We start from the raw sequence: 13,847 nt of genomic DNA, 5'->3' as shown, positions 1-13,847 counted from the left end.
TTTTTTTCTTCCCCCCAAGTGAGTCCAAAGTGCATTGTTAGTGCTGTTAGTTAGGTTTCATTCCCCACCTTCCAAAGTTATTTTTGCAATCTGGAAAGGCTTTTTTTCTTTTATTTTGTTCTCTCAAAGTGTGGCTAATGTTGATTACAATGCCATACAGTCCATAGTTATTTTAACTCCTACCTGTTGTGAAAATAAAGATCTACGTCCATATTTGCGCTTCTAAATATAACTGGTTGCAAAGCTCAGAGCCCACATTGCTGAATGGAAAAACTAAAGCATTTCAGCACTAAAGCCATCTTCAGGGAGATTCATTTTTATCTGTTGTTATAGACGACTCTGTATGGATTTATGAGAAGTTTGATTTATGAAGTCAGAATGTGCATTTATGATCATCTGAAGAGCATCTTGCGTTCACTCTCAAATGCTATGTATATAGCCAGTCATTAATCCTACGCAGTTCATTTGATCATGATACAGAAATGTACTGAGATTTTAGCTACCACTCCAGGAAGAAAGATCCCCGCCACTGCAAGCCAACACCACACTTTTCCATGGGTTTTTATGAATTTCATTTTATACATGGATAGCTACAAAATTCTGTATTTGCTTGTCTGTTGGGGAAGAAAAAAATCTGTTTCTTGCCTTAATCCCTTCTTTATCCCATCTACTGAGGTCAGACACTTCAGTAGATGAGAAGGAATTTCCATTATTAGACCAGTTTGTGAATCTTAGACTTTCATCTGCTGTTGTCTAGTAAAGAATGGTGAGAAGGTGGTTGAGCCACACGTACCACCTCTCCCCCTGGGTTTTCAGGAACACTTTGGTGGTCTTATTACTGGACCATCTCACTAGTACATGTTTCATCACCGTTATTCAAAGATGAGGCAAGCTCCCTACTTGGGCTCTTCGTATGATCAATGTAGAAAATAAAGCCAATCAGAATTTGTGACTCAATCCAATTGATTGCTGGAAATAATTAAAACATTGTTGATCTTTATGACAGGCTAAGAAAGTCGTCATTAGTGGATGACTAAATAGAGTTGGTTCAGTCATGTTGAGTAGTATGTAAGTTTTTCCTTGGACAAGGAAGCCTTGTGAGAGTTTAAATGGCAGGTGTCAGGATTATATCTGCCAAAACCACCTAAGCCAGTGCACTGATTTACGTATTGACATTCAAATAGGTCTTGTTGCAGTGCAATCAAGCTGCTAATGCTGAGATCCTTTGTGGTGCTCCAAGTGAGCTGCTTCAGGGCAGCTAGCACTCGGTTAGTACCTCTGCTTCTCACCCCGAGAGCCTGTGATCCAACCGCTGTCCTGCGGGGCCTGTGGTTACATCCACTTCTGTGCTATTTACTGGAAGACCCTGTAGCTTGGCACGCGCAAGGCTTCCTCTGGGATCCTGCAAACAGTGACAGCGTGATGAAACTTAGAAGTGGTTTCTTTCATGCAAAATATGATTTATTGTGCCAAAAGGTGCCATGTCATGATTTTGCCTTTCCTGCCTCGTTTCTTATCTCATTCCAGAGCACACAATACAACATAAACAAATACACAGGGACATGTGCAATACTCATATGTATGAATGTAGAGGTTTCCCCCAGTTCTTCAGGATGTATATTTTAGGCATTTTTGAAAATAGGACTGTTCAATTGGAATATGTTTAAAGCCTAGAAATGGCTACTCTTCTTGCCAGAACAAATTAAAAAACTTAATAATGTATCTACTTTCAGACAAAATTTAATTGCTCATCCAAAAAACTTGTCACTATACTGAAAAAACAGATTTCCATTCAAATCTTTTCATACTACTTTGACTACTCCTAAACCATCACATTATAACACCTATACAGAGTTCTTGTTCGTGATTTCCTGAGTGCAAAGTCTGTTGTGCAAAGTTATCAGTGATTTATTCAGTGATGTGAGTAAGTGTGAAAACATATGCAGGTAAGCGTATACTAAGGTAGGCTGGAATTGCTATAATTTGGCAATCATGAGGCTGCAAGTGATTACAAAGCAGCGGGACAAGAAGGAGTATAAGCTGGAAAGTGGGGGATGGAAAGACTTTCAGACAGCACTGTGACAATTTGTTTTGCCTTTGGTTTGTAAGTTGCATTAACTTTGTAGACTGGAGGAATCTGCTAAAAAACTTCAAATCCCCAGTAGATTTTTCTCTGTACTTGTGTAATGTCCCTTGCCCCTGTAACAGAGAATGCATTTCTGCACTTCGGGTACCACAGTTCCTAGTTTTGCATCCTACATGCAACTGTGCTGAAGTGGTAACCTGTGAACAGCAACTCCTGGGCACTTGTTCATGCTGCTTCTGATATTCTGCTGATAAACTCAGACTGAGGATGCAGGCATGAATGTCTTAAAGTACTGCAGCTAAATCTGTCACACCTCAACTGACAGAGTCATTAAAATTGCAGTAAAAACTGAAACTACCCAGTGGGATTCTGATTAAATATTGAAAGTCACTTTTGAACAGGATTATTAAAAGATTCCTTTTCACTCATGGAGAAATACAATTAAAATTAAGATTTTGACATATCTGAGGTTTTTATGTAAGTCCTGTTCTTACAATTTACAGCAGGTATCTGGGTGACCCCCACTGAATGAGATGCATCCGTCCTAAACCTGCCCTCAGGAGCACATAAAATCTCATATAATTGTCTTAGTTTGGTTAAAATGCCCTTCCCCTCATGAAAAAATCTCATTTTATAATCCCTGTTTTTTACTCAGATTCAAAAAAGGATCAATTTGTTTTTCCTGAAAAGGTTTTGCAAGTGTGCATCCCATGCCGTGTTTTTCCTCCACCAAAGAGTGAAAGAAATATAGTATATTGTTTATGCAAGATCCTGATAATACAAACTGCTGATTACCATTATAATTTCTTTCAAAAGTTACATATAAAATGTCAAGAAAATGTATGTGCATTTCTGGCCCTATAACTAAAATAAAATATTAATAATGGCAAATTTATTGTACAATTGAAACAATTTCAATCACCCTATTTAAATATCTCTGAACTCTCTAACCAGTGGCTTCTGAAAGGCTGCGTTGAGGTTAACACAAATTAGAAATACAACTGGAAAAGGCTATATTTATGTTTATAAATCAGGATTTAAATTTCCATGGAAGCAGAAGGAAATCACCGCAGTCTCTGAGCATCCTTTGTTCCGCATCTACACTTATTATTTACCATATAAAATGATAGACATTGATTAAAGCTTAACACAAGCTATCCCTGTCAAAAATTAAAGCAAAGTCAGAGGTGGACCAGGAGTCTGAATTATGTTCTCAGTAGACTGAAATCTGATATTTAACACTGTTTAAATATAGACTGTTATGATAGAATAATGTAGGAGGACATCCAAGTAGGCAATTTCACTGTTCTCTGTAAGACTTACATAAATAAGAGCTGGATGGAAAACTGACACAATGTAGTCACAAGAAGTTTGGTTTAGCATACTAACCATGTAAAAAGAAACACCTTCTTGATAAGAAGAGTTTAAACAAAAAGCCTTCTGGATCTGTCAGCTATAGCAAAGTAAAACATGGTTATCAGTGAGTTTAATTGCCTAGGACAGATTTGTTCCAATGTTGGAAGATTAAAGAAACAAGTTCAGTGGTTTAAGGTAGGGCAAGTTTATATAAAATAGCTTTTCAAAAGCTTAAAATAATTGTCTTCCTTTAATGCCGTACATTTTTGAAGTGATCCAGGTTCTTACTGTTTTTAGAGGACTGGCTAACATTAGATATGTGTGTTTAGAGCCTCTGTTAACAAGAAAACATTATATTTAACTTGTTCTAACACCATTTAAATTAATGATAAATTAAATAAATTTGAAGTAGAAAATCTGAAATAATTAAGTAAAAATAATTTCCTACTCTTTTAAATATTAGAAAGAATCCTACAAAAAGAAACCTCTGTAAATGTTTGGCCTTATAGATTTATTAATTAAATTAAATATCTTTAGATCTCTACATACTGTAATGATTTATTCAATGGAAAGCAAAATTAAATCAAGATTATTACAGTAATTACATTTAAATCCTTTACTGCCGGATGGTTTTAAATACAATTTAAATAGCAAAAACATTAAAGTAAAAGTCAGTAGAGAAATCGATTATGCAACTATTTTAAAAGTTAGAATAGGATTTTATTTATCCCATACAGAGGCCATATACTTTTGAAAACATATAACTAAATTCATTTTTTTCTCTGTACTGTATACACACTGTGAGAATGGAAGTATGCATCCATAAGGTAACTGGAACAGTTTTCCCCACCACAACTGAGAAGTGGGCAGGACCAGATTAGTGCATAATACCATATTACAGGCATGCTTTTTACTTCATAACTTGAGTTATTTCTGGAATTTCTTCAGTCCTTTGATGCTATTTATTTTGCTTAAATTTAGGCGTCATAATGGGAGCCTCTAGTTTAAGATAATCGTCTGTTTTCCCTTCAGTCAGGAGAAAAGATATGCATGTTGTTCATCCCGCCTATTTCAGACATAGAAGACCCGCTGGCGATGTTTCTCTCTCCAACGTTTATAGAAGGAATCAGATAACCACTTTAATCTAAGCGTTCAACGTTTTGCCTTTTCAGTTATCCTGCTCTGTGCCAGCCAGATAAGTTCAAGATTTTCATCTCATTTATTGTAATTCTGCCTTAAGTCACTGAGTAATACAGGATGCCAAAGGCTGAAACTTAGCATTTTTGCTCCAAGTAGACTACGCTCTGTGCTGGGGTCAGATACGGAGAACTCCCTTTTTACAGAACAGCAGCCCTGGGAGCAAGGCCTGAGGAGCCAAGATTTCAAGCAAAGGAAATTGTTATGTTTAGGAAAAGTACCCAGAATACTATCCTTGTTATTTACAGTATATGATATACATTGATAGGAACAACAGCTTCTCCCTGAGGATGTCAGAACGCTGTCAGGGAAAGCCTAGCAGCAAGGGCATTATTTTGTCTGGTCCCTACCTAGTCAATATCTGATTCACCCCAAAGCTTATCAGGTAACACCACCAGCGATCATCTCAGACTTCCAAACCCTGAGCCTCCCTGAGCTTTCGACTACAAAATCATTCTCCCTGTCTAAAGTTATCATTCTTCCTTCCTGGAGTTGTCAGCCCTACTTATGGACCAAATATCAGCATGATTCATAACAGAAAAAGGAAGGTATTTTGTTCCTTTCCACCAGCCTTGAGGGATTTCAACTTAATATTTGAACAGGGAACAGGGAAATATTTTCATACATATTTATATCTTATATCTAAACCATATCTGACAAGTTTCTTGGTGTTTTGTAGGTTTTGTGCTGCTTTCTTATTGGGTTTAAAGTAACTTGATCAAGAAAATAAATTAATTCAGGCTTGTGCTTACGTGTCTGGTTGCAAAGTAGCAGTCATCTTTCGTTTAGCACACGCATGCAAAGAAGCCCAAAATACAGGGCAAAAAGCAGTCAAAATGTCACACATCTCTCGGAACAAAACCATAAGGAGTTGAAGAATGCTGATGCTTTGAGGGAAAGTCTGGCAGTGAGCCAGTTACTGCTCCTAGGAAATCTAATAAAAGCTTTTCCATAGATGCTCGAGATATGTTTATCAGGAGTAAAGAGATGGGCCCGAAGTTCTGTAAATGTAAAACAGATTCTTGAATGACACTAGACCGAACAGACCAACAAGTGCATAATAAAAAAATGGATCTATAGTTGTGTAATAAAACAAGTGTAATAAATTGGTAGTTCTGTTTCATTGCTGTTATAGGTAAGTATATTATGTATTCATAATAAAGCTAATTATCTGAAGCCTGAAACTGTAATGAGGTAACAAACAGCCACTCAAACGATTGGAAGTAAAGAACTGATTAAGTTTTAGCAGCAGAGGTACGCAATCACTTAGGATTTTATATGTTTAGGAATGGGTTCTGACCTCACACCTCTCAAATAATTTTAAATTAATTATTATTTTGTAAAATGCCATAAGTAAACATGTGGTTGGAAATGCTTTTTCCTGCTTCATTTTATGTCTTGTGAGAGACTTGGCACCATGAATAAAGTCGTTGCATCTTTATGAATAGTTTGTGTGTTCCAGTTTATTTTTATTTTGTCCAATGAGCCCAGTTCAAATGTTGCCTTTTTTTGTGTGCTGATTTTTCCTCTCCTTTTTGGTTATCCTTCACAGTTTGGTAGTTTTTGCAACTCCAGTGTGCATCTTTTCTTTCATTTGTATGTCTTAGTGTCCTATTACGGATAGAAATCAGACTGTTTCTCTTACTAAATACATGGAATTTATGTTATTGCTTACTGATTTATAGTCTTGTGTAATCTTTATTCATTAAGAAAGTATTTTCTTATTACATTGTCCTTTTTCACTAGCATGAGCGATGGGTATGGTTCTATAATATCAGGTACTTCTTCAGATCAGTTCTGGCTTATGTATGGGTATCCTGTTCTATCGTGAATTTTAATATTTGAAATTAATATTCCCTTAACACCTGAATTCAGGCTACTATTTTCAAGTGTACAGGCATGAGATGTAGATGTGGTCATTTATGGAAGTGAAGACTAGTTATAATTTTGAATCTGAATTTTTGAATCCTAACTTCATAAAAAACATATGATTCAGTGATGTCTGTAAATAACGTACACAAATCCTGCTAAGATTTTGGAGGGAATTTATGTTGGTAATATAGTAGGGATGTTTACCAAAACTGTAATTCAGAAAGCTGGGCTTTAGGAAAGTTGAAGAGATTTTAGAGTTGAGACAAAAATCTAGAAGTTGTGTAAGGTTATGTTCAGAATTATTATGGCAGAGTGGGGCTTTAGAAATTGTGCCGCTTGTTTCTATGTACCTTTGAAATCCAGAAAACAGAGTCTAAATAGATGGAAGTTCTTAAAATTTTCAGTGTTACAAAATTGTCCCTTGTCAGTCACAAAAACTGACTACCAAAGTGAGAAGAATGTTGAAGACTAACATGCCTGTGAAAAGAGAACAAACTAAAGGAGTGTTTCTTTAGGTCTCTTTTAGGTTTCTTTAGGATATTTTTATGGGCTTAAGCCATAAAAGTTAGAAAGGTCCAACTAGAAAAGTAATACTCTACATTTTAAATCTTCTTAAATTCACAACCGTTGTTTCATTTTTCTCAATCAAAAAGCAACTTTTCAGTTTAGCTGACTGAGCTTGGCAAAGTTAGCAGGGAGCCAAATTTAGACTTGCAACAGGAAGCTATCTTTAGACTTAACTATGGAGAGACTAGCATCTCTGCAATTTTATGCTCACTTCAGATTAGAGTCACATTGAAATGTGTTGCTGTGGTCCAGGTCAAATCTTGACAAGTGTGCTAAATAGGAAAATAATGTCTCTGATAGCAATTTAGAAGAGGAATCTAATCATTTGAGGTCCACAATCAGAAGTTGGTAAGAAAAAAAATATGTGATATATTTGATCATATTTTTGCAGATATTGTTTGGACTTGAATGTTTAGGTTGATTGTCCAGTTTTGGGTACAACAGCGGTAAATACAACAATGGAATTTATGCACATTTATTTTCTATTAATTTGTCTTTTAATTTTTTAGATTTTGTTTTGGTTTTAGCCGATATGACTCCATCCTCAAGAATGTTACCCTTTACTTTTTCAAAAGAGAACTTAGCATGAAAACCATTAAGAATCAAATCAAGAATTATTACCTTAGAGGGTTAAATAGTATGTAGGTACTTGGAAAGCTGTCTGTAGACATGTTTTGTGGTAGATATGTTGTTAGATATCATAAACATAAAAACATCAATATAAGAAATAGGTATTTCTCAAAAGTAATATTGCTGAGTTTTATCTATATTGAACAGTTTCTTACCTAGATCTGTGCTATTATCACTGTCTGCTGTTGTCATGATCATGAGAATTTTAAGAAGATTCAGAGGCAACCTAGGAAAAAATTAAGAGTCATCTGTGTCTTCACCTTCGCCTATTTCATCATCATCATCCATTCAGATGTGTTTTGGCTGCCTGTATAGAAAGTTACAGAAATTGTTCAGTGATTAAATTAGCACGTTTGCAAATAATCTGCACATTATTGAAAGTTTAAGTTAAATAAGAAATAAGTAAATAATAAACATGAGTGTGATAGCAATTAAAAACCTTTTGCTTCAACAAACTGAAAAGTAAAAATTCATGTTTATTTGTAAGATGCAGGAGAGTTTCCGTGCTTCCTTATGAGCATTAATTCTGCCTTAATTTATTCATTAAATGAAGAAAGGAGAACAAGTATGAAAGCACGTTAGCTGTGTGGTTCTTCATAACAGCTCTGTTATCTGACGACTACCCTAGAGCTGAAACTTTTAAGACATGCCAGACTTCAAACTCCGTGTTGTTCCTGTATATAGTTACTCTGCATTCATTACAGTAATAAAACCATTGAAACAATAAGCTTTAACAATGATGGATTTTTGGCAAAGAAATTGTTCCCAAACATTCAAAGATCAAGTGAATCCCCCAAAATAATGTTACACAATATTGTATTCTTTTATTTGCCTTTCACTTTGAAGGGATAGTTTTGGTTTCTTTATTTATTTATTTATTTACTTAGAAAGTGATGATCCTAGGATATCTAAAGACCAGCAGAGGCTAAGAAAAAATAAAATATTGTGGAATATGTGACAAAAAGATAAAATTTTGCAGTAGTGTTGCATTTTGGTGAAATGTTGTCCTCAAGTCTTGGTCTTGGCACTGAAATCAGTGGGAATCACAGGAGTTCTACAAGGGCTGTAAGTTGTAATTTAGTGAGCAGTGAATCAGCCTGACTAATATCACAACAGTTTTCAGCATTTATATTAAGGAAGAGTTGTTTTAAAGTGGTGTGTCCCTGAGATCTCAAATGCTGGTCAGAGCTGATTCAAATGGTCTTTACAATCAGAACTTAAACATAAGTTAAAAAATCACGTTTGAAAAAAACTTTTTTCAAACTAAATTATTCAGATCAAAGTAAATATGTTTTAATGTAAATTAAAATTAAATTAAATTAATTGTCCCACAAAATCTTGTCCGCTGTACACACTTACCAGGTAGTACTGTCTTAAATCTTCCCTCCTACCCCATGCTTTTGTATTCTAGGACAGGACAGTGTTTTAGGGTGTTTCTGACTCAGGATTTATGCAGACACAATACAGTGATAGAAGCCTGTAAATTTACACCAGCTTTCCAAAGATGGCATCTATACATCCTACCAGTGTTCTACTGTGTTTAACACACAATGTTACCCATTCAGTGAATCAATTATTATATTTACTCATGAAAGCAGAACAATACAGAGAGATCGAACCATGCAATTTATCCAAATAAATGTTTTGTATTAGCCAGATCTTCCAACTTATCATAGTATACTGTGTAAAAATTTTTTAGGACCTGAATCTTTCCATCATGCGTATTGTCTGAGAGTAAGCTACAAAGTCAGAGAGAAAGCAGCTTATTTTCCAGTAGCTGCATGGGATTTTTAATAGCACTACCAATAAATAAAACAATATTTTTAATACAATAAAACCTACTTGTATATGCACTAAAATAGTAAATGAATACCACAGTACAGGACTTTTTCGTACATGTTTTTCTTAACAAAAAACACTTAAAACGTATGTTGCAGTTACTAACAGATGGGAAGCTGACAGAAAGCTAGCACTTCGTTTTACATCACTTGGTTTTGATTCATAGCCTTTTGGCACTGTTTTCCTATAACGCCAGTTTGACATCCATTGTGTTCTATATGAAAGAACAAGTCTTGGTCTTGCAGTGTTACAAAATCAATGCCTAACAGCTCTTTCATCTTTCAAGCTAAGAAAAAAAAAGTACCCTAGTACAAAGTAAGGATACAAGATAAAACAAGACAATGTTGACTATCCTGTCATTTATAGGTTGCTTTGTATCCTTAATGGCCTTTAGTCATCATTACTATGTTTGGTTTTTAAACTTCTCTGCACGTATAGACATAATTTTGCAAATGCTACAAATGGACAACATAGGATTGAAGTGCTAATAGATTTAAAAAATTGTCTGCTCAGTAGTTTTTGGGTTTCTTACGTATATTGACAACTTATTTTCTTTCTTTTGCAGATTGTAGCTTTGCGTGAACAAAATGCACACATTCAAAGGAAAATGGCAGCTGGTGAAGGGCCTGCTGAATCAGAACATATTGAAGGAATGGAGCCAGGGCAAAAGGTTCACGAAAAGGTATAAAACGTTAGTTTTCATTGGATCACACAATCCATATGAGAAATAATCAGGTGTAAGATTTTTGTAATGTGAATATTTTGTGGGACTTCCCTTTAGAATATTGTCTGCCTACTGGAACTAGTATCAAAAAATGAGCTTGTTTAAATGGAAAGGAAATGCAAATGGGCAGGTCCTTGCTTTTTGATAGGGTATTGAGTTAGACCCACAGCCTATAACAAACTTTTCTCGGAATTTTTTGCATAATGCTACCATTAAGGATGCTATATCCTGCTGAGTGATCCTCTGTATGTCACATAGAGAAGAGCAAGGTGCAGTGGCACATACATGCGAAAGAGTATATATGCAAGAACTGCTGCCAAAATAGTCCATAAGAGGAGGACAGAGACCTAAAAACTAGAAAAAATAATTTTCCTCTGTGCTACCTATAGATACTCTTCAAATTCATGTCTGTTTTCATATAGGGAAAAGTAAAAAGCATTTTACTTACTTAGCACTCTTTCAATATGAAATAGAATATAGAATTTAGGCTAAGTATTTGCCGCTTAAGGCTGAAAGAGAAAAAAAGGTAGAGAACATCTGATATAGAAACAAGGTTTTCTTCTAAGCCTTGGTTTTCCAGATTGATAAAAGCAAGGCTGCATATCTTCCTCTCTTGCTTCACCATTTTTAAATTAAGTTGAAGTATAACATAACATTTGGCAGACAGCTGAAATGAGTAGAGCTGCTTCTTGGATCACTAATTGTGCATTTTTGTCTAATGGCATGTGATGAACAGTGGCATAAATCATACTTATAAAAAATAACACTCATCATTACTTATTTATTTTATAGGCAATCCAATTTACAAGGATGCACTTGCACTGCAAGCATTAATTTTACATGTTTTGTGGGTTTTTTTATGTGTGTATTTTTCTTTGAGTAATCTATGTGGTTGAGAAACATACAGTAAATAAATACTGTTCAGCTACTTTCTAATTCCTTGCAAAATCTTACTCTTTGACACATCTGTGAAATTTTGTTAAAACAGTGAACATCCCACTCACTTGTGCTTTTAAATACAACCACACTGCTTAGCTAAAAATCTCTAATTTTCCACTTTCTTTGCAAGCTATGTCTTCTGCTTTGAGCCATTGGGTTTATTACTTATAAGCAGAACTAAGTGGAAATAAGAGTATTTGTCCTTTAAGAAATCTGCATATTTAAATATTAATGAAAGAGGACTGAAAGCTGAAGTAACACGTTATCATTTTATATGAAATATTTCTAGAATATTATGTCCAGAAAACTTCTATGCTTCATAATCAAAACAATGTAAGTTGATCTTGTTAAGCTGCATTAAAGGCTTGTGCTTACTAATTTTTGCTCCTTATAGTAATGAAAAGCATACTAGATAGGAAGTTAATAGGAGGTTATATTGACACCAGGTCAACCAGTGCACTCTAATTCACATCCTCTGCACTAGCTGCTCTCTACCTTTCTACTATTACCTTAGTGCTCACCATCAATTCTTCCTTAGCTTGTGAAGAGAAGTCCCCACTTTGTAAAATACTTCAGCTTAAGCCCAGACTCTAAGCATTAATTTGGAAAATATTCCTTCAACTTCAGCAGTAGGGATGGAGAACAATAAGCTATGAGGTAACGGTTTGCACCATCTTATAATACAGGAGATCAAGGTTCAGTTTCAGTCAGAGTAGATCCTACATTTTAGGTTTCCGCTTTGTGGCTGATAGTCACAACAATTATATAGGTAAATCTTAAGCAGTACCTTCAGGAAGTCACCATATTAATCGTGCCTATCTTCTTGGACTTCCCAGGAGATAGACACCTGGTAAAGTCTACACAAACATTGAAGCAGAGCTTGCCTAGGTTCCCAGAACAGGTAGTCCCAAATCAGTGTAGTTAATCAGAGGATCCCTCAGATAAAACTTACCTACAGTAAGAGTAAGAGCCAGCATAGCTAACATGGAGAACATGTTAACTGGACTGTTTTCTGAGATTTAGGTGTGTCAAAGTTTAACATCTGTTTTGAAGCTAGAATAACTTCTCGTGTATTTAGGAAAAAGATGTCAACATAGATTTCAGCTCATTTGTAGTATCAGTACTGAATGATTACTACACTCTCGGGGGAAAAAAAAGATAATCTGGCTGCATTGTACAGCAACACAAATATTTTGCATTACTGCAATGCTTAGAATAGGTGCTGAAAGAAGTTATTAAATACTTTTAAGCTACTTCCTCTCAAGAGGATTGAAAGAATAGTCAAAGAATGTTTCTGGGCCATTCATTTTCTTTTTTGACAAATCTTCCAAAAATGAGACATTGCCAGAGAACTGAAAAGTTTATGTCATGCCAATAATTAAAACAATATGACCAAAGTTGCATTAGTCTTTTTATCTACACTGATAGCAAAATTATGAAAAAGCTAATAGTGAAAATTAAAAGTTAATAATAAAACACTTCAGAACCTGAAAATGAATGAATGCTAAAATGAGAGTTTATACATTTTATACGAAGTAGTTTATGTATGTATTTTTTAATGAGACAAAAAAATTGGTTCAAAAGGAAATTGTTCTACTATACCATAAATTGATTTCTATAAAGCAATGGCTCAGTACATAGTAATTTTTTTTTTTAATGAGCAGTAAGGGAAATCAAGCTAGTTAATCTTTAAGAAATAGAAATCTTATTAATGGTGACAGGTATGGTAATGGTAATCATAAATGGAGACTCATTACCAAGTATAAATGAAACATCTCAAAAGAAAATAATGGTAAAATAGAAGTAATGAGTAGTATTAACTATGAATATTTATTACTTCACCAAAAAAAAAAAAAAAGCAAAGGAAAAATTCTAAGAGAAAGAGTGAATAGCTTTTAATTATGATTTCACAAAATTCCAAACTTTGTAAGACATCTGCTGTAGGAAAGTGTTAGGGATTTCAACACGGAATTATCCTGATTTAAAACAAAACAAAACAAAAAACCAAGAAGGAGCTTCTTGGGTCTAGCTTTTTGTGCCTAGAACAGACTGCAGATTGCACTGTGAGTTGCTTGCATTGGCAGGTGGATGTCAGGTCACTGAAGAGGTAAGGTCACGCGTGTTTTGTAGTGGGGACCTCGACTAGGTACATTAAAATTTCTGCTCTACAACAATAAAGCTTCTAAGCTGTATCACTCAGGCAAGAGAAATTTAAAAGCTAGCAAATACACACTCAGGCAAGAGAAATTTAAAAGCTAGCAAATACAGAAACTTACAAAGAGGCCAACTTGCACAAACGGAAAAGCTTTACAGGACTTTGAAAAATTGTTTAAAAAAAACCTGACACGGATCACTTGCTATAGGAATTACGATGCAACTATTTCTGTTATCAGATATTCTCCTACCTAGATCTGTGACGACTGGACACCACTTGCTGCCATCCCAATCCTTCACTTGATCTGTAAGGACAATAGCCTGATTTCCCAACAAGTGAAGGCCAGGAAAGGCAGAATTCCCAGTGAATAAAGTGCCCATTGGGAAGTTTGTAAGGAGGCAGGTAGGAAAGCTGCAAAGGTGGGACTGAACAGCATTAGAGACCAAGATGATATCAATGGAGGATGCGTGCGGGGATGTTAA

The 13,847-nt window shown here is 35.1% G+C and overlaps 1 protein-coding gene across 6 annotated transcripts in view; it reads left to right on the top strand.

Annotated features, from left to right (window-relative positions):
* Positions 1-13,847, top strand: part of PPFIA2 (PTPRF interacting protein alpha 2) — a 357,296-nt gene that overhangs the window by 259,622 nt on the left and 83,827 nt on the right. For all 6 annotated transcript variants that reach the window (XR_012042987.1, XM_072864453.1, XM_072864432.1 and 3 more), the window contains one exon: positions 10,113-10,229. Coding sequence is in view for 5 of the 6 variants with exons in the window: in XM_072864453.1 (XP_072720554.1) it covers positions 10,113-10,229 (117 nt within the window). In the remaining variant the exon portion in view is untranslated. The remainder of the gene's footprint in view (positions 1-10,112; positions 10,230-13,847) is intronic.

This window comes from Ciconia boyciana, chromosome 1 (assembly GCF_034638445.1).
Source record: "Ciconia boyciana chromosome 1, ASM3463844v1, whole genome shotgun sequence".
Lineage (NCBI taxonomy): Eukaryota > Metazoa > Chordata > Aves > Ciconiiformes > Ciconiidae > Ciconia > Ciconia boyciana.
The sequence above is the reverse complement of the archived record's forward strand: the minus strand, read 5'-3'. Positions and strand labels throughout refer to the sequence as shown.